This window comes from Dromiciops gliroides, chromosome 1 (assembly GCF_019393635.1).
Source record: "Dromiciops gliroides isolate mDroGli1 chromosome 1, mDroGli1.pri, whole genome shotgun sequence".
Lineage (NCBI taxonomy): Eukaryota > Metazoa > Chordata > Mammalia > Microbiotheria > Microbiotheriidae > Dromiciops > Dromiciops gliroides.
This window is the reverse complement of record NC_057861.1, coordinates 501,465,491-501,485,611: the sequence shown is the minus strand read 5'-3', so window position 1 is coordinate 501,485,611 and position 20,121 is coordinate 501,465,491. Positions and strand designations below refer to the sequence as shown.

General features: G+C 44.4%; 1 protein-coding gene across 1 annotated transcript in view; it reads right to left on the bottom strand.

Moving 5' to 3' along the window:
- Positions 1 to 1,775: 1,775 nt before the first annotated feature.
- Positions 1,776 to 20,121, bottom strand: part of UBAP2 (ubiquitin associated protein 2) — a 145,190-nt gene continuing 126,844 nt past the window's right edge. Inside the window, 17 exon segments of the mRNA XM_043997667.1 lie at positions 1,776 to 2,803; positions 3,014 to 3,045; positions 3,047 to 3,204; positions 3,595 to 3,612; positions 3,614 to 3,663; positions 3,988 to 4,095; positions 4,180 to 4,279; positions 4,971 to 5,176; positions 5,859 to 5,937; positions 10,535 to 10,567; positions 10,569 to 10,583; positions 11,594 to 11,625; positions 11,628 to 11,684; positions 13,071 to 13,259; positions 14,003 to 14,039; positions 14,041 to 14,077; positions 14,665 to 14,830. Coding sequence (XP_043853602.1) covers positions 2,724 to 2,803; positions 3,014 to 3,045; positions 3,047 to 3,204; positions 3,595 to 3,612; positions 3,614 to 3,663; positions 3,988 to 4,095; positions 4,180 to 4,279; positions 4,971 to 5,176; positions 5,859 to 5,937; positions 10,535 to 10,567; positions 10,569 to 10,583; positions 11,594 to 11,625; positions 11,628 to 11,684; positions 13,071 to 13,259; positions 14,003 to 14,039; positions 14,041 to 14,077; positions 14,665 to 14,830 — 1,397 coding nt within the window. The 3' untranslated portion in view covers positions 1,776 to 2,723.

The window sequence follows — 20,121 nt, the reverse complement described above, 5'->3', positions numbered from 1 at the left end:
CAGTTGTCTTTTGCTGCTCCTGTAATGTTTTTTCTTTTTATTAATGAGTTGGAGAAACGGACAGATGATGCATAACCATCAGATCTGGAGATGAGAAGAAACCCAGGAGTGACAGGATCCAAAATAATCATGATAATAGGCTTAGAAATTCATTAGCTTAAATATATTTTTAAAAATACCTTTGGTTTCCAAAACTTTCACAGTTTAAGAGGGAGGGAGCATGCATGGTTGGTTCTCAGGGAATGTTTGTGCATTTCAGTGCCCATCCAAGTTTAGCAGTGTCATTTGGGCACACAAACCACTAAGGAATCTTTTTTTCTTTTTAATTTTTTTTTTTTTTTTGGTGAGGCAATTGGGGCCAATGACTTTGCCCAGGGTCACACAGCTAGTAAGTGTTAAGTATCTGAGGGCTGGATTTGAACTCGGGTCCTCCTGAATCCAGAGCTGGTGCTCTACCACTGCACCACCTAGCTGCCCCTACTAAAGGAATCTTGGGCTGCATTGAAAGGCATAGTAGCCTCTTGGTATAGGGAAGCCAATATTCCTACCATGTGGGTGGCCACAGGTTAAGACATTGATAAGCTTTAGAGTATTCAGAAGGGCAACAGGATGGTGAAAGTAACAAGAGGCCGTGTGACATAGGATCATTTGGGAAAAAAACTAGGGGTGAAGCTTATAGCAAAGACTTAGGAAATAATTAATACCCTCAAGTATTTGAAGGGCCCTCCTAGGAATCTTTAGATCTGTCCCATTTGGCCCTAAAGGGCAGATCTAAAGCAACACAGTAAAGTTGCAAATGGGGCCATTTTAGGTCCCCCATTTGTGGAAGTATTCAAGCAGAAGGCTGTGCTGCCCACTATGTGGAGAGTGGCTTTTCTGGTGTGGGTTGGGCCTAGATGGCTGCTAAAGGAGTTTTACGACTATTCCACCATTTGTTTTCTTGCTTCCTGAATGTTTTGCTAGCAGTTAAAATCTAATATTTAATAATAAGCTCAACAGCATTCCATTTTTCTAGTCACCCAGATACCTGAACTTCCCCTGCACAAAGAGTAGTCCTCATATCCATTCTACAAACCTCTTTTCTACACCTTAGGGACTACCCCAATCTATTCATGCCTTGCCCTTTCCATCTTTCTTTCCTAAATACTGCTGCCAAATTTTGATAATGTACTAGAAAGGTACTGGGGGGCACTTCTACTGCATTCTAAGCTTAATTCACTGTACATAACAACAAACACAGTAGGCTGCACTTTTCCTGACAACACCTCCCTCATGCTGGGAATCCCCCTTTCTTAACAAGGGGAAGGTCTGTGGACCTTACTTCATAAAGCTATTCTTAGAACTTTTTGCCATCTTATTTGCCCTTCACAATATCCCCATTTGGAGAGGCTAAGATAGCAAATTCATCTTGACGAATGTGAGGTTGTTGCTTACCTCAAGGCATGGCAACCCAGCTTGAGAGGAGCTAAGTGGAATGAAACATGTTTGATTCCCAGAGGTTAATTTTGGGTAAAATTGGCCCTGTCTGCTGAAGATTCCTCCTCTTTCAGTGAACCAGGCATTTTCAGCTCATCAATTTGTGTTTGGGATACAAATAAAGGAATGTCGTCTCTTCTGAGGTGGAGGTGATGCCCTAAATTGATGTGGGAGTGGGAATAGCAGACTTTAAGGAGCTGGCTTCTTAAATTCTCTCATTCAGAGAATCCAGTGCCAGAAGCCGTTTACCCCTCAGTTCTGTGCCAGTGACCACAGTCAAATGATAATAACCAAAGACATTTGTACTCTCAAACTTTATTATGTGGAGTTTTGGGGCTAAAAAGAAATGAAACTTCTGAAACAGTCACCCAATTGTGCAGGAACAGGAGGAACAAAGCCGGTGTTCCTCTTGGGTTGAAGGGGGCTCATTTTCATTTGAAAGGGAGGGCTGGGGGAGTAGTTGGGCCTTACTTTGTGGCAGGGCCAGGTATAGGAGTAGGACAGAGACAGTTTCAGAAACTACACGGGCTGAGAGGCCCTGATGGTTTAAAAAAAAAAAAGTTCTTGGAGGGTGGGGGGCCTCCCCTACACAGACCCATGGCCCATGTCCGATTTCACCTTAGGGAGGGGATGGGGACACTTCAGCTGTCATCCGCCAGAGTGAACGCCAACAGCTGGGGGGAAGAGACGGGATGGGACGAATGACAGAAAGGTGGTTAAAAAAAAAGTAACAGCAAAACAACATAGGGAATGAAACTCAATGGCATGGAAAGGAGGGGGGAAGGAGAAAAGAAAAAAACAAAACAAAATGCCTTGATTCTTCATGTGTACCTGGCCCTTCCAAACCTGAAACTGCCTTGGCTGAGGGCCCCCTCCCTTCCCCCCTCCTCCCACTCCCCTGTCAGAGCAAGTGGGACAGAGTAGAAGCCCAGAGAGTTGGAGTCAAAGGAGAGGCATGGGGGGAAGGGGAGGATCCTCTTTCCCGACGGAGAGCACACACAGCTGCAGGCTGTAGACACCACAAGTATGTAGGCTTCTATGACATTTACAAATACATACATAAATATATTACATACAACAGTAAATCAGGGGCAGGGCAGATGCTCCCCCAGACGGACTCTTGGCTGAGACAGTTACTGTTTCTCCGTAAGTATTCTTCTGATAACATGACGCCGGTCTCCAAGAATGGGTCTCTGTGTTGGTTCTCCTCTCAGGTCCAGTGTCTTCCCCCTCCCCGCCCAGGGGGCTCAGTTTGTCCAGTACGGAGAACTGCCATAGGTGGGTTTGGTGGCCTGAGACTTTGGCTGCAGGGTGCTGGGTTGGCTACCTGCCAGAGCCACCCTGCAAAGTGAGGGCCCCAGACTGTCAGAGCCTGAACAGTCACCTGTCCCAGGGGCAGGAGATTGAAAGGCCCCCAGTCTTTCTGATCCCAGCCCAACCTATGCTCCCCACCCTTGGACCAGTCAGAAATTGATCACTTTTGTGGGATCCTGGGAGGTGAAGAGAGGGAGTCCTTCTGGGGCGGATATTGACTCACCTGCCCCGTCCTGTTGGAGGTGGTGATGTACATCTGGAATGGGGCTGCTGGTGGGCAGGCAGGATATGCAGAACGTGGGCCGGGGCATAACCCGGGGCGGCACCAGGGGTCAGGTGGCCTGTGGAGCCCAGGGCTGAGGGCAGGCTGAATGGTGGTGGGGTGCCCGCGTGGAATCCCTGTTTGTCAAATGTCTGCAACGTGGAGAGGTAGGGGGGTAGGGTGATACATCTAATAAGTGGGGAGGGCTGGAATTGCTAAGTGTTTCCCACTAGACCCCACTCCATTGCCTCTTCAGTTTGGTCCTTCCTCACAGAAATGAAATGGAGCTTTTAGAGATCACCTAACCTAGTCTCTCATTTTACTTTTGAGGAAACCGAGTCAGAGAAAGGTGAAGTAATTTGCTTAAAGTTGTAAGCAGGAAAGCCAAGATTGCCCTGCATGGCATAAGGTGCCTCCGTGTTTTCCATGGATGGCCCGGGCTTCTTGAGGCACAAAAGCAAAGTGTTGGGGAGATGGGGCTAGGTGAGGGGTACCTAGGCATAAGTCCAGTTGCTCCCCCCCCCCCACTTCCTGCAACTCACCTGAGTCTTGTTGTACACCGGAACCTGCTATGTCGGGCACACCTGTATTACTTGAGGTCACTGACACCCCTGTGAAATGAACAGCAGCTGTTCCCCCAAGGAGACCAGCAGAGGTCTCCTAGGGCAGAACTTCCTACCCCAGGGCCAAAGTAAGGGGCAAAATAGAAGGTGCTGGAAGGGTTAGAAGATTCTGGGGCTTCAGGCCAGAGCTGCAGCTACCCTCCTGCCACAGGGACCTGAGTTCGCTAAACAAAAATTAACTCTTAAACCCCCCCCCCCCAAGACTTTAGGTAGATTTAAGCAGCTGCTGAGAATTGCCAGTGGAGGATGGGGAATTCTACACAGTTCTTGAGGGTGAGAGAGGGAGGAAAGGAGTCGAGGTCCAGGCGCTACCTTTTCCAGGTCCAGAACCAGCAGACTTGTTTTGTGCTGGTGATGAACCACTGTAGGCTCCTTTGCTGTAATCTCCAGCTGCCGTCCCCTGGGTCAAGTCATCATAACCTGCCGGGCATCAGAAATGGTGAGTGCCACAGGCTGGAGAGGAGCCCCAGCCCCAGGCTGTCTCTCTCAGCCTTGCCCTCTCACCTGCTCCATAGCTGTGCTGGCCATAAGCACTGGCCTGCTGAAAGGGGGCGGTGGCGGTGTTCAGATTCACTCCATGCTGTTTAGCTGAAGCAGGAGGGACCTGAAGGGGCAGGGAGACACAATTCTGAGGCAACCTTGCATACACAGGCCTTCTACAGGAATTTAGGTGGTTTTTCCCTTTCAGGAAACCTGACTGAGCAACCCTCCAAACTGCTCCTCTTGTCCCCGAGACAACAACATAACTCTGCAAGTATGGGACAGGATGCATTTGTGGAAAAGGATTTTCTAAGATGGGAGCAACCTGTAAGACAAAGATGTCTTTTATAGATGAAAAAATTGCTTCCAAAACGGGTAAAGAATGAGTTTCCTAGTGGGGGTTTGGAATAGCTGCTGAAAAGGACAACATGCGAAGCAATCCATTAAAGAGCAAGGATCCAAGACTGACCCTAGAAAAACTGATCAAATCTGGGGTGGAGGTGGGGAGAACTAGAAAAGAACGTGTCTTGAATGACATTCTTTGGTGAAGAATGGGTATTAGGGAAGCAGAGAGCCAAGAAGCAGTCTGGCTGCTCTAATATCAAGAATGAATGAATGAAGCTTGTGTCACCTGGATCAACCCAGAAAGATCTTCCAAAATAAGCCAGCTCCATTTCTGGATAATTAGCGGCTAGCAGGGAGCAGAAACTTTCCACAAGACTACCAACCGTTGCTTGCTTCCAGGACAGCCTTTTTGTGTGGCTAAAAGCTCTTTTTCTGTCCCCAAACGTGCACTCACAGCCCCACATACTCACAAACATGGTCGGCCCATACTGGAAGGCGCTGGGTACGCCGGCGTAGTAGGGGAGGCCAGTGTAGCTGTAGCCGGGAGGCAGTGTGGGGTTGAGAAAGGGCTGCTGAGCGGTGTGGTGGGTCTGAGATTGGTTCTGCTGTGGCTGAGCCAGCGTGGTGGTGGGAGCAGGGGATGCAGAATCTCCACGGCCAAACTTCGTGACATCACCTGCAGGAGGAAGGCAGCAGGTCCAAGGGCTGGCCTCTTCTACTCTGCAGGAAGCAGTCCCAGCTGAGCAGGAGAAATGTGGGGACATCCGAGGGCATCAAAAGTGGGATCCAGGTCTCCTACCCAGCTTGGTGCTGGCCCCATTTGGACCACTCCCTTCCCTCTCAAGGAAGCAAGAGAGGACACGGGAGGGCTGTCACTGGCCCAGTGGAAGAGTATCTCAGAGGGGATGAGGGAAAAATGGCAAGTTCACCTTCCTCCTCTCCAGTTTAGACAGAAGAAAGGCTTGGCCCTCTTGCAATGTACCATCTGACCACAGGATCATCCAGCCTGAACACTTCTCCAGGGGAAGCCTAGGACTCAGACCGCTCAAGTGAGTTGCCCAAAGTCACAAAGGGATCCAAACCCAGAAAATCCACCACTCTTTTCATTACACCACAGCTGAAAACAAAAGTTATTAGGGACTATCCCCTTCACAAGATAGACAAAGAAAGGTCTTAGATCCAACTGCTTTGTGGACAGTCACAATGTTACCTACAAAGAAAAGATAGGCAAAGTGGTTTCTAGATTACCCAAACCCTAAATGTTTTGGATTGGTACCACAAGCCTCAAGTTGGCCCTGGAAGCAGGGATGGAAAAGAAAAATTCAGCCTAGTTACATCTTCCCCAAAAAGGCACAAACCTGAGTATGGGTTATTAGCAAGGCTCCCATCTCTGCCGGTGAGGGTCGCAGGAGCGGGGAATGTAATTCCATAATAATCCTGGAAGAGACACCCCCAAACAACTTGATCAACTCCAAACCACCACAGGAGAGCACAAACCCCCAGCAGGCAAAGGCACACGGCAGCACCAGAACGCACAGCGATTCCAACACATCTGGGATAGGGTTGGGGCAGGGGTGAGGGATGTCAAGGGGAAGGACAGACAGACAGCCCAGGCATGGTCAGAGTCAGATGGGACCCGGGCAGGACGCCTAGGTACCCAATCCCACACACTCTTGTTTCGTACCTTAACTGGTTGGCTGCAAATGCTACAAGGCCTAAAAAATGCTACTCTTTCCTAAATCAAAGACTCAGAATAGCAGCTAAAAAAGTTGATTGAACAGTACAAACCTGAAAAGGAGTCATCAGTAGAGGAGGTGCCTAAAGGGTTAAAAAGGGGACAGCCAAAAATCAGGGGGGAGGTATTTAAGGCTTGGGCTGGGAGGGCAGACTCCCCCCAGTGCTAGCATTAAAGGAAATGATGGACTGAGAGCTTGTTAAGACTGGTGTTGTCTAAAATCAGCAACATGACAGTGAGTTATGACAACCATCACACCCACCACCCTGGGGCTGAGGCAACCAGACTGACACCTGTAGAGCACTTAAGGGAGGAATCTATGCGTGAGCAGCAGCAGCAGCAGCAGCAGCAATAGCAGCAAAGATGGTAAAAGTTCAGCAAGTTCCTCCCTACCCTTCCCCACCAAACCCTCTCCCCCTGGGGCGTGGGATAGAAGAGATGTCTTATGCCACGTTATTGCTGCCCATCCATTCTTCCTTCAAAGTAAGGTATCACCTGTATAAATCCTGGTGAAGATTCCTCCCTCCCTCCCTCCCTCCAACAGGTCAACAGCCAGCCCGTGGGACCAGCAGCAAGGAAACTACTATGTGCTTTGGGGGCTCAGGTCAGGTGGCATTTTGAGCAAGCGAAGACACTTCTGGTGAAGGGTCATGAGGGACTGGCTGGAAGGTCTTAATTTCTTATCTTTAAGGTTTAACACTTTTGATTGGGTGAGGCCTATCCTCTGGAAAAGGCAGACAGAATGACAAGCAAGGAGTTCTGGGAGGGTAAGCACTTTCCTGGGAAATGACCCCAGAGCGTCACCCTCCTCCTGGGTTGGGCTTCTTTGGCAGGGAGGGCCCCATGGAATACAGGCAGACGGGAGCTGCTGAAGCCGCCCAGTGTGGCCACAGAGCCTCACAAATACTGATGTGACCCACATTTATAGAGAGCTTTATGGCTTACAAGAGCTTTCTTCTTCCCAACAGCCCTGTGAGGCAGGTAGTGCGGGCATTATCACCATTTTATAGTTGAAGAAGCAGGCTCAGAAGGTAAGTGACTTGCCCCAAGTGGTAGAGCCAGGATATGGCAAAGCCAGGACTAGAACCCAGGCCTTCCGACTGTCGGGTCAGTGCTCCTCTCACTGCACCAGACCGCCTCTCTTACCACTGGCTTGTTGGAGGAGGACTCTCCCCCACTGGCTAGTGCATGCAAGTCACTGCTCTCATCTAGTTTTACTTTGCTGTGTCTAAAAAGAAAAAAAATGTAACTTGGGGAAATAAATGACAGCATTCCTCTTCCTCCTCTTGTCCTGGGCAGGAAGAGGCATGACTAACTAGGAACTTAGAGGTCTGATTTTTCAACCCTCGTCTCAGGGCACAGCTGGAAGACACAGCTGGACTCCTGAGGGCCTCAGAGGGAACCACCTTCCACAGGGCCACAGCTCATCCCAGTCCAAGGCCGCAGACATAGGCGCTCTGTTCTGGCCTGCTACAGGAATGTGTTAGCAACACTAACTCTGCAGAGGGACCAGTCAGAAACCTGGTGCTCCAAGTTTGCCAGAAGAGAGGGGCATTACCTCTTCTTCAGAACTTTTCCTAAATGCTATAGAGAAAGAATGTGCTTTGTTTACAAAAGATGCTCTGATCTCTGAAAGAAGTGGGCCTTCAAGTTCTACAGATGAAAAATGAAAATGATAGAGCTCTTTAAGTGCAAAGAATGGGGGAAGTTCTGAAAAGCTAAAACAAAAACAAAACCCCAAAAACCAAACAATAAAAGGAAAATGGGTCTTGAGATTAAGCATTAAGAACCATTGGTCAGATCCCTTCATCCCAGGTTTGTGTTTTCTCATGAGCTATTATCATTCCTTTTTACTCAAAGTGACCAGGACTACTACTGTCTTACTTAGAACCCGCTTCTACACTCCCCCCTCCACTACATTAGGCTGGAGGGTTTCCTCTGGAGTAGCACAACCTGCAATTAATTCCCTCAGAGAATCTTAAGCTCAGGCACTTCCAAAGGACAAATGTCAAGCCATTAACTGAGAAATCTGTCATCAGCAAAAACAACTCCCTGGCTTGGTGGGAGGAGGAAACTAAGGATTCTCTAGCCAGAGGTTCCTATAGACACTTGACTGATGCATGTTATGAGCTTATGGTCTGCTGGATCCCAGGCTGAAATAATGCTTTCAAAAGACACAGCCTTTCTTAACTGGGCAGGAATTGCAATGAATGCTCCTGGTAGATTTGTTAGAGTAGAAATGAGGTGGAAATCAACATTAACAGTTTTTCACTAAGAATAGAAAAACTATAAGAACCCAAAAGATAAGACTGAAAGATTATTAATTTGGTCCTAGGCAATATGTCTACCTGTTTATGATACCAATGGGAAATAATTTATCTCACTTTAGAAGGCACAGTTTTTAAAACTTCTCTTCTGTGACTACAATCTGTCAAGTTTGTTCAGTAATATTCTCAGAAATCAGAATGACTGTCTTAAGAGTTAACTGGCATTTTTTTTTTTAAAAGTCCAAAGGTTCAGAAAGAGAAAGAATTCGTAATGAGAACTTAAGAGACTAAAAACTGCTGTGGATTTTCAGTCTAGTGAAGAATATGACTAAAGGAACCATAGGGTTTAGAACCTAGCTCTTCTCCATTTAAATGGTGGAGAAGTTTTAAAATGCTTGGGATGGGGGCAGCTAGGTGGCACAGTGGATAAGGCACCAGCCTTGGATTCAGGAGGACCTGAGTTCAAACCCAGCCTCAGACACGCACTAGCTGTGTGACCCTGGGCAAGTCACTTAACCCCGATTGCCCTGACACACACACACACACACACACACACACACACACACACACACACACACACAGCAAGTCTAAAAAAATGCTTGGGATGGTTTTTAAAATTCTTGCCTGAAGAGGATAACTATACCCTTCCTGTCCCTAAGTAGCACTCCCTAAGGATGGGCTAGTTGCACCTAGAATGGTGGCTGCATAAAATGAAAGTTGTGTTGTCCATGACAATAAAGTAAATCTTTATCCTTGACACATTGTTGGTCCTGAAAAACAGGAGCACTGATATGTTTCCGTTCAGTACCAACAAGGAGAGCAAATGTTTTATGTTCTTAACAACTAGCAGAACTAAAAAGACTATGGGGTCAAACCCGGATTTAGAATCCAAGACGGTTACAAACCCTTAGTCCAGTTTCCAAGTTCTATGGCTGCGGAAAATGATCTTCCCAACAAACAGACTGCTATGACGGTATCTGAACTATCTAATGATGAAATTTTTGACTGGGTATTGAAGGAGGAAAAGGAGATAAATGAAATTCAAATGGCCAGTCCAAGAAAGGTCTGTTAATGGAAGAAAGAATGGAGAGTGGGAGTAATAGATTAAAGGGTGAAGGAATAAAGCAGGGAAGAAAGGACAGAATGAACCTAAATTGGGACTGGTGAGGAAAAGAACATAATCCTGTTCCTTGGGAATATTAGGGCATTACCATTGATTTTTGTTCTTGACCACCATCACTGCCCAAACCATATGATGGGCACAATGGGGGCGGGCTGGGGGTTTCAGACGTGTGATGGCCACACAGATGATTTAATTAAAAAACAGCACTGAAGTTCATTTAAACATTTACAAAGATCTCCTTCCCTTTTGCCCTCTTAAATTTGGGGTGAGTTCCTCCCCTTTCCCCTCAGGATCCTATATGTAAGACTTTTAGAGTTCTGATCAAGAGGTAACCCAAGACTGAGGTAGATTTAAAAGGCCAGGTCCCTCTGAAGCCTCCTCCCAAAGCTGTCTTATGCTCACTCACAGATTGGGGGGTGGGGGTGGGGAGGTAGGAACAGGCCAGAAGGAGATTAGGATTGTGAATGGAAAAGTTAATTCTTTTATCTGAATCTCATGTAAATTTTATTTTTCCTTTTCCTGGTAAGCTTAAGAATTCCCTAAATCAAAGGGCAGCAAATTAATTCACATGGAAATTACTAAAGTAAATCTAAGCCATGACTGTGGAAACCCTGAGCAGGTGTATGGACAAAGAAGGAAAAAGGAAAATATAGTGAAGAAAAGCAATTATGGGTGAATGAAAAGAGAAGGAAAGGCAAAAAAAAAAAGAAAAATGGAGCTACAGTGGAGAGGGATAGTGTCAGCAATGCCTCAGGTGCCCTACCCTTGCCTTACACTGTCTGCCCATGATGGTGACGGACAATTGATGAGCTACACAAACAAGTCAATTCCTCCATGTTTAATTTTGCCCTACCATTTTCTGGTGGATAGTTGTTGTGCCACAATCTGACCAAACAGTTTCCTACTTACCATGGTAGCCTGGATCTGGAGCATCTGGAGATCCATCATAACCATAAATCTGCTTGAAGACAAACACAAGCAACAAGCCATTATAAACACTCTCCATGCCTTACACCATAGACTCCCCCCCAATTTTGAACCCCAGGGAAGAAGTTCAAACTGTTGCTGGCAAGACACCATACCAACGGTGTGCAAGCACCCAAATGGGGAGGAGGGGAAACCCAAGGAAGAATAATTGTTAACAACCCAGGAGAGAGATTCTAATTTGGACTTTATAAATAACCAACTCACCCACTGGTTTTAACATATAGCTTGCTCCTTGGTGGAAGCCAGGAAAAAGGGAGGAGCCAGCTCTGTGCTGGAGTTGAGATCACCTGGCTCAGCTCCTACAGTCACAGGAAGCCTGGATTTCTAGGTTAGGAATTGGAAGCGCCAGGACTCTCATCGAACTACATCCTTCCCCTCTAACAAGTTAGAGTAAATCAGCAACCACGAACAGGTCAGCTGTCTCTGAGCACAGCTTAGTTTTTGGAGAAAATATCTTCAATGCAAAGTCTGAATGCTATGTTGTCCCAGGAGTTGGATTTTACAGTGTTGGGAGCCAAGCCCAGTTGTGTTATTCAAATCACTCCTTTGCCTTCATCAGTAAGCTCCTGTCTGTTCCTTTGTGGAATCTGGACCAAAGAGTGAATGTACTCCAGGGTTCAGGAAGGATATAGAGTAGCGAGGGGGTGGTAAGAATTATAGTACTGTTGAGCTTCACAGGAAACCCTGACAAGCTATAGCTCTGGGAATGAGCACAGTCTCTTAGGGTTCTAGGGAAAGGGCACATCACACACACAACGCTAGGAAAGGAAGGCCCTGCCACAGTGCCTTACCTTAACAATCACTGAAAAAATAGCACTTAGGACAGATTTCTTATTAACAAAGGGGCATAAAGAGGAAGACTATAAATTAAATGCATGTTACAATTCCAGGAGCCAGACAGGGGGCCTGGGAACACCACCCCCAAGCTGACCAAGTCAAGGCAGTCAGAGCAGGGAGACAAGGTACAAGTAGAGTGCTTACTGGGTAGGCAGGCAGGAGTCCTCCAGGACCACAATGTACTGGTTATGTAGAAGGGGTGGGACACCATTGGGGAGGTAGGGGGGAGCTTTGCCTGTAGAAGTAAAACAAAAACAACAACAAACAAACCAACCAAACAAAACAAAAAAAACAAACAAACCAACACCAAACCATGTAAGGCCAGTAATGAAAACAGGTATCCACAGGATCTGACTGGCCATCAGGGATAAGCCCTAACTTCGTGGCAAGTCAGAACACCTCAGTCCAGTAGGCCCTGTACTACTACTTATACACAGAGCTAGGATCGCATGTATGTCTGATGGGAGTGGGACAGCACAACCTGGAGAGGGAATTCAAAGGATGACTGCTTACACTGTGCAACTGAGTCACTATCTCCTGACACAAATGCTGGAGACCCTAGGAACAACAGTGAGCACTGCTAGATGAGATGTGCTGAATTCCATGTGTGAGTGATTGAGAGACGAGGAATATGATTGAGAATGAGAGGAGAATGGGAGGGGAGGGGTGAAGTGTTACAAACTGTAGTGGTATATACAAGATCAACTTAGGAACTAATGTGAGAAAGTACAGGAAAACCAAATTGAAAGGAGAAAAAAACTAAAGCCTTTTTTTGGGGGTGGGGGAGCATTTTGCCACCTATAATCTGAGAACGCAAACTCATTCCTGATGGCAAGAGGGATCTTATTGCTCTTTTGTGACATGGTTCTCACTGACAGTCTGGTGAAGTTTATGAATCCCTTCTCAGAATAAAGCTTTTAAACGCATAAAAGATGAGAAAGGAAACCAATTATGCTGAACTATTGTTACTGAAGTCTTTAAAAAGCAAATTCATAGATGGTAGGTTAAGAACCTCTGTCCTAAGAGAATACTGTTTACCTAGGTAATCAGATTTGAAAAAGGCACAAATTTGTATGATCAAACAAAGAAGCTGGAGGGAAAATGAGGGTGGGCAATGTCCAGACCATAGATAGACTCAGTAGAGTAGCTGAGTAACAGTTTGTCCTGCAAAGTTAAATGCTGTATCCTGGGAGAGGCCGGCCTAATACTTGAGTTAGGACTAAATCCCTTATATGTCTACCCCAACGGTGGCCAACAACCGGCAGCATTTTCCTCAGCTACACCAGGGCATGAAGCTTACCAGCTGCCTTTCATCACAGAATGAAGTGTGGCCATTGGATTCTGGAAACAGCACTGAATGACTTGGGAAAAACCCTGTCATAATTTGTCACACCCCATCCTTACTTGCATCTCAAAGTTAAGACTTAAGTGTCTCAAAGACAGTTTCCTCTCCCCTTTGAATGAAACCTGAATATTCCCAGATGTGTTTGAAGTCAAAAAATCCAAGAATTCAAATTCAAGCCTGCCAGCATTTGAAAAAGAGTGGTATTCTTCCCCTACAGAAGTCACTCCAACCCATCTGGTTACTGTAGGGAGAAGCAGCAGAGGGTTCATCTAATACCTGAAGAAACTAAGGGTGCTGCCCTGGTGGTTGCACTCGGCATAGAGACGCTGGTGACACTCAGACCAAGGCTGTTTGTAGTGTTCATGCTGTTGGCCATGCTGACAACTGAAGAGGTGGTGCTGGTGGCAGAGGCTGAAGCGGCCGAGAAGGCAGGTGGAGGGCTGAAGTGGGGCTTGCATTCTCAGCCTGGTGTGCTGACAAAACAAAACGAGGAAATGGGACTCATGAATGCTTGGACGGCCACATGCCAAAATAAGAGAAACTCTCTTACAAATCTAATCCAGAAACTGCAGGGGCATATTTTCACTATGGATCCTAGATTAAGTCCAAATGCATCTGGAGTCTAATAATTCAGTGCTGTGATTAGTGCAGCTCCCCCATTCATGCTTTCTTTACACACCATAATTGACTTACAATATCCTTTAGGGGTATCACATGTCACTTAAATGACCCAGGAAAAGAAACAATTTGAATGTTTTCTTCTGACACTTTAAAAAAGCACAACCCAGCAAACTCCCCAAAATTCTTGGGGTGGGGGGGTTGGGACTTTCTCCCCCTCTCTCTGTGTGTGAATACATACACATAGACACATAGACATATATACGTATGTGTATATGTATGCAACCTTTCCAACATACCTCTAGGTTTAGAGTGGTGATGGAGAACAGAGACAAATTTATCTCATAAGTAAATTTTTTTTTTTAAAGTTTAAAGGCCCTATTAGAAAGAGGATCTTTTGGTGTTAGAATAAGCCTTTCATGTTTTCGTTTCATTCTGTTTTAAATTCAATTTGAGTGGTTAAAATGATGTGATTTGGTCAAAGTTCTTCATGACTGAGAACCTCACAGAGATTGTGTTTAAAATATAATATTCACTTCAAATTCATTCTTGCCCCTCCCCCCTCCCCATCTAGGTGGGAAAAAGGACACTTACTGTGTGTGATGTACTGGATGACAGTGCTGATGGTGTCAGAGGAAAGGTTGTTCTGATGACTGGACAGTGAGCTATAAAACAAAAGTGAATATTTTTATCAAGAACAGTCATTCTTTCTGTGTTAATAATGCTATGGGAGGTGACATTTTGGGGCACAACTTTAAATTTGTTTTAAGATTACACATCATGGGGCAGCTAGGTGGCGCAGTGGATAGAACACCGGCCCTGGAGTCAGGAGTACTGAGTTCAAATCTGGCCTCTAGACACTTAACATTACTAGCTGTGTGACCCTGGGCAAGTCACTTAACCCAACTGCCTCGCCAAAAAAAATTAAAAATTAAAAAAAAAAACAACAAAACAACACTACACATCATTTGGCCAACTGGCAACTTCAAAATCCCCATGTAGGGCTCTGATGTATCAATTCCATTCCCTTACTCTAAAAGCTATTTCAGTACTAACGGCATCTCTGTGTCCCATTTGGAAAGGTGACATAACCTCACCACAACTTGGGGGTCTAGACTGCTAGATCTGGGTGCTATCATGAGTTAGCATGAAAAATGCTGGCTTCTCTAGCCCGGTCTGATTATGGTAGGTTAAAGAGTCAATTAAACATGGCCCTTGTCTCCATATCTTTGACAAGACAGTTATACACTACCTGCTTAGCTGAGCGAGGGAGCCACTGGACAAGTCACTGGATTGGGGCAAGGAAGGCAGTGTGGTCGTGTGTGGGGTTGCAGAAGGCAGATGCGTAGTACCAGAAGCTGTGCTTGGCAGAGAGCCCAGAGTCGGGAGAGAGGGAGAGGTTTCTGTTGTCTTCGGTACTGTAGCAGATGAAGTAGCTGCAACAAGTTTATGTAAGTTGCAGAGAAATCCATAGAAGAACAAGGCTCTATTAAATTCAATAATGACAATGAACTTTTACTGAACAGAGAGCCCTCACCTTCCAACTCCACTTCTACTGTTACCTATGATACAGAACTGCTAAAATAGACAGTTCACACGAGGCAGCTAGGTGGCGCAGTGGATAAAGCACCAGTCCCAGATTCAGGAGGACCTGAGTTCAAATCCAACCTCAGACACTTGACACTTACTAGCTGTGTGACTCTGGGCAAGTCACTTAACCCTCACTGTCCCACCCCCAACCCCTGCCAAAAAAAATTCACAGAATATAACAATATTATTGGCAATTAGCATGTTTCACTGTTAACACTGATGCCTTTCCCTATATAAACTAATAGAGTACAGGAGAAATCAACACTTTTTGGTTCAAAATAAGATCCTTTTGATGAAGACAGGAGCTTTCATACCTATGTCTGCACCAAAAACACTACACGGTCTTCTAGCTTCAACCCACTGAGTCAAGATCAAGTAATCTTTCAGGGAAAGATCTTTAACACCTCAAACAGAAGAATCATCTTAAAAACTTTCAATGTCTATTTTTAAGCTAAATGCCTATTTTAGGGCAGCTAGGTTGTGCAGTGGATAAAGCACAGGCCCTGGATTCAGGAGGACGTGAGTTCAAATCTGATCTGAAGGTCAGCAATTGCTCTGCAACGTAGTTTTAAAGACTTGCCTGTTATTCTGGCTAAAGTTAAATGACTTTTTCAGTATCTGCTGTGCCACACTTTCTTAAATTACTGGTCTTACTTCCTGGACACTTAGGTGACTTTGGTGATTAATGCCTGGCCCAAAACTTAGCTTACAAGTCTCGCCCCACCCCGCCCAAGGGGAATTTAGCATTCCATTATACAATTTTCCATACATTTAGGTCAAATTTGTGTGTCAGGATAAAGCCTGAATCCTTTCACATTTCTGTGAAGGAAAATCAGCATTCCTTTGGCATGAAAAGTTTATTTTAGACACTGGAGATGCAAATTTGTATAGTAAAATCAGCCTAAATTTCTACTTTTCTCACAAAGCTCCAGTCAAGATATTCAAAAGGGAGAGTGGCATTCAAGAGGCTAACAATTTACAGAGTATAATTAAAAGAAAGTGGCATAAGTAAATTTAAACACAATCTAATGCCCGCTTCTCAAAATGATGTAAAGATTTAAGAATATGAAGTAAAATTTTGAAGTATTTTTAAAAGGTCGAAAAATTCTTTCACATTAAACCATGTTGAAGGTTTCGTAGATCACTGGCATATACTCCTTAAGGCTGTCTCAATCATCATCCTCCACAATAGTTATTTGCAAAGTACTTGACGGTGATTTTCAGAGGCTTTTATACATATTAATTTGATCCTCACAAGAATCCTTGAGACTGAAAAATATGGTTTCTCTTACCTCTACGTGAAGTTCCATGAGTAGCTCTGCAAGGTGGTTATACTGCATTATTGGGATTATGGGTCTCATGTCTTAAGTGTTTTAGTGTGACACACAGTTAAAAAAAAAAAAAACCACCAGTGGAACGTGGGAATTACAAGTAGCCATGTTTAAATACTGTTTCTGACAATTTCTAATTGTAACCTGTTAACCTCCCTGACCCTCAATCAACAAGCACTTATTAAAGCACTTACTCTGTGTCAGATACTATAAGTACTAAGGATACAAAGAAAAAGCAAAAACCAATCCGTCCTTTAAAGAAGCTCACATTTTAATAGGGGAGACCACACAGGAGTATATACAAGATACAAATAAATGGAGTTAATACAAGGTAACCTTAGGGGGAGAAATGAGCAACTGGAAGGGGGATAGGCTGCAAACAATGGGTCTTGAGCTGAATTTGCACATAAGCTGAAGAGTCCAAGAGACATACATGAGGAGAGAGTATTCTAGAAACATGATACAGCCAGGGAAAAGGAATGGTGAGGAGAAACAATGTGGCTGGACAAGAGAGTATGTGAAAGACAGTAAGATGAAGGTAGTTAAATTCCCCCAAAGAACTTATATTTAATTTCAGAGATAATTTGAGGGGGTAGCTAGGTGGCACAGTGGATAAAGCACCAGCCCTGAATTTAGGATGACCTGAGTTTAAATCCAGCCTCAGATACTTGACATTTACTAGTTGTGTGACGACTGTGGGGCAAGTCACTTAACCCCCATTGCCCCACCCAAACAAAACAAAACAACAAAACAAAAATTAATCTGAGACGGCAATGATTTAGTCAGAGCTACATTTTAGAAAAGATTATTTTGGCAAATACATGGAAGATGAATTAGAGGAGAGACCCGAATCTTAGAGACCAACTAGAAAGCTATTATAAATAGTCCATGTGAAAGGTGATAAAGGTAATAAGGTGATAAATGGTAGGGGTATGGGAAGGTGGCTATATGAGTGGAGAGAACAGAATTCAAGAGATATAGGGGGGAAAAACCCCCAAGATTTTACAAATGATTATCTAGAAATACAGGGTGAGGGTGAGGAGTGGAGGATGACTCCAAAGTTCTGAATCTGAGTGACTGGAAGGAATTAAGGTGCCAGTAATTGGGAAATTTGTTAGTGGGATAGAGTTTAAGAGGAAAGGTCATATTTAGTTCAAGATGCCTCTCAAGATGTCTATCTACTCTGAAATGTCTAAGGCAATAGGTAATGTCACTGATTACATTTCAGGGAAGAGATTATGACTGAATGACTATTTGCATCAAGATGGTAAAAGAATGCACTGGGAGCAGATGGGATCAACAAGTACAAGGGAAGAGAAAGAGAAGAAGCAGATATAATCAGTTAGTGGATGTGACATGGTTGAAGATCTAAAAGGAGCCTCAGGAATATTCAAGTAAGTAGGAAAACTAGGAGCAATGTCACAAAGACCTCTAGGTGTGAAATGAATGAAGATCCAGCAAGAGACTTGGGAGGGTTTAGATAAATAAGAAAACTCAAAACTGAGAGAGGAGTGATTATTCAGAAGGTGGGTAAAAGTGTCAAATGCTACAAACAGAAGAAGGAAGAGGATTGGGAAGGAGCCAAATGACTTGGCAAATAAGATAACATTAACTTTGAAGGAAGGGGTTGTAGTTGAGTGATGTAAATGGAAGCTAGATAACAGAAAGTTTAAAAATGAAACTACGAAGAAAAACCTAGTATAAAGGGGTTTATCAAGGAGTTTGGCTGAGAGAAGGAAAAGATATGTAAAGCAATGGCCAATGAGGAAAGTAGGTTCTAGTCAAAAAAATTTTCCCCCTTATAGAGAAGACTTTGGGGCATCTTACAGGCAATAAGGAAAGGAACAAACAGATTAGAGAAGATTAAGAGTAGGGAAGTGGGACAGCAGAAGATGGCATAAAGAATACATATGGAAGGGTTTCAATTTCCTTGTATATAAGATGGAATTGTTGTGAGGGGGCAAATGAGAGAGCTTATGGAAAGTGTTGTGTAAACTTTAAAGCATTATGGATTAGATAATTATTATCTCCACTAGATCAGTATCAGTAACATTATTACAATTTAGTGTTTACCAAGTTCTGTGATGAGTTCCCTACTTGGTACCAGTATTAAAATATTGCTCTCTGAAGGCAACAAGTCAATAAAAGCTATTCAAGTGCTCTGATATTCTCAAGAGGGGAACACTCACTAGCCACTTACCAAGAATATGTGCAGTGTGTATCAATTATAATGGGAAAAACTGGGAAATCAGTGTGCTGTGATGGAGAAAGCACTAGCTTTCAAATCCCATTCATGTGACCTTCATTTCAATTAGTCAATAGTAAATCTATGTTTATTAATAAGTATGGAATAAAGATTTAAAACTGGCCACATAGGGGCAGCTGGGTGGCGCAGTGGATAGAGCACCGGCCCTGGATTCAGGAGTACCCGAGTTCAAATCCAGCCTCAGACACTTGACACTTACTAGCTGTGTGACCCTGGGCAAGTCACTTAACCCCAATTGCCTCACTAAAAAACAAAAACAAAAACAAAAACTGGCCACATAATGAGATGGATCATGGCTCTCTTTTTAAAAGCAAGTATGCAAAGTATATTTTTCACTTAACTGAATTCTTTACAATTCAGTTTTGTTTAATACAGATTAGTTTCTTTTAATAGAATAAGTTGAACAAAAAGGATTCAAAACAATTTTTAATTAGTCTTACCTATTACATTGGTTCAGAATTATTTTATTCATAGTTACTTTGGAGTAAAGAAATCATAAACGGGAGGCAAAACCAAGATGGTTGAAGAAGGGCAGTTACTTGCCTGAGCTCTTGCTAAGACCCCTCCAAGTACCTTTAAATAATGCCATAAGACAATTCCTAGAGCAGCAGAATCTACAAAAGGACAGAGTGAATAATTTTCTAGCCAAAGACAACTTAGAAGGTTGGCAAGAAAGGTCTGTTGTACAGGGTGAGAATGGAGCTCAGCCCAGCTCAGGTGAGTCAGAACAGACCCAGCCTCAGGAAACCAGGACCAAACCTTTGGAGACCAGTGAATCAACAGTGACAGTGACTGCATCTACTACTCTCAGCCCACAGATGGTTGAACAACTGGTCAGAAGGAGATTACAGGGTTCTCTTTGCTATCACTGAGACAGAACTTTGTTGCTTTGTCCATACTTGGATGCAGGTCATAGTCCTGGGTGGCAATCCTGGGGTGGGGAGGAACACAAGCACACCAGAGCTTGCCACTGCTGTGGAACAGAGACCCTCCACACAGTTTCAGGGAAGAAAAGAGTGCTTGTGGTCTCTCACTGTGGTCTCTCACAGACCAGGAGAGTAATAAACACACCTCTCCTTAGATCACATTGCCTTGGAAGAACTGAACATTTACAGGTGCCTAGAATTGTCTGTGAAAGCAGATGCACAAACCCCTGAAGCTTGGGACAGTATGCCCTCCACCCTGGAAGCAGAGACCTATTTTAACAAAGTCAAAAAATGGGCTGGGAAAATAAGCAAGCAACAGAAAAAAATTCTGACCATAGAAAGTTACTATGGAGACAATGAAGACAAAAACACACACTCAGAAGATGGTAACACAGTCAAAGCTCCTACATCCAAAACCATCAAGAAAAACATATATTGGGGGGCAGCTATGTGGCGCAGTGGATAGAGCACTGGCCCTGGATTCAGGAGTACCTGAGTTCAAATCTGGCCTCAGACACTTAACACTTACTAGCTGTGTGACCCTGGGCAAGTCATTTAACCCCAACTGCCTCACTAAAAAAAACAAAAAAATTAAA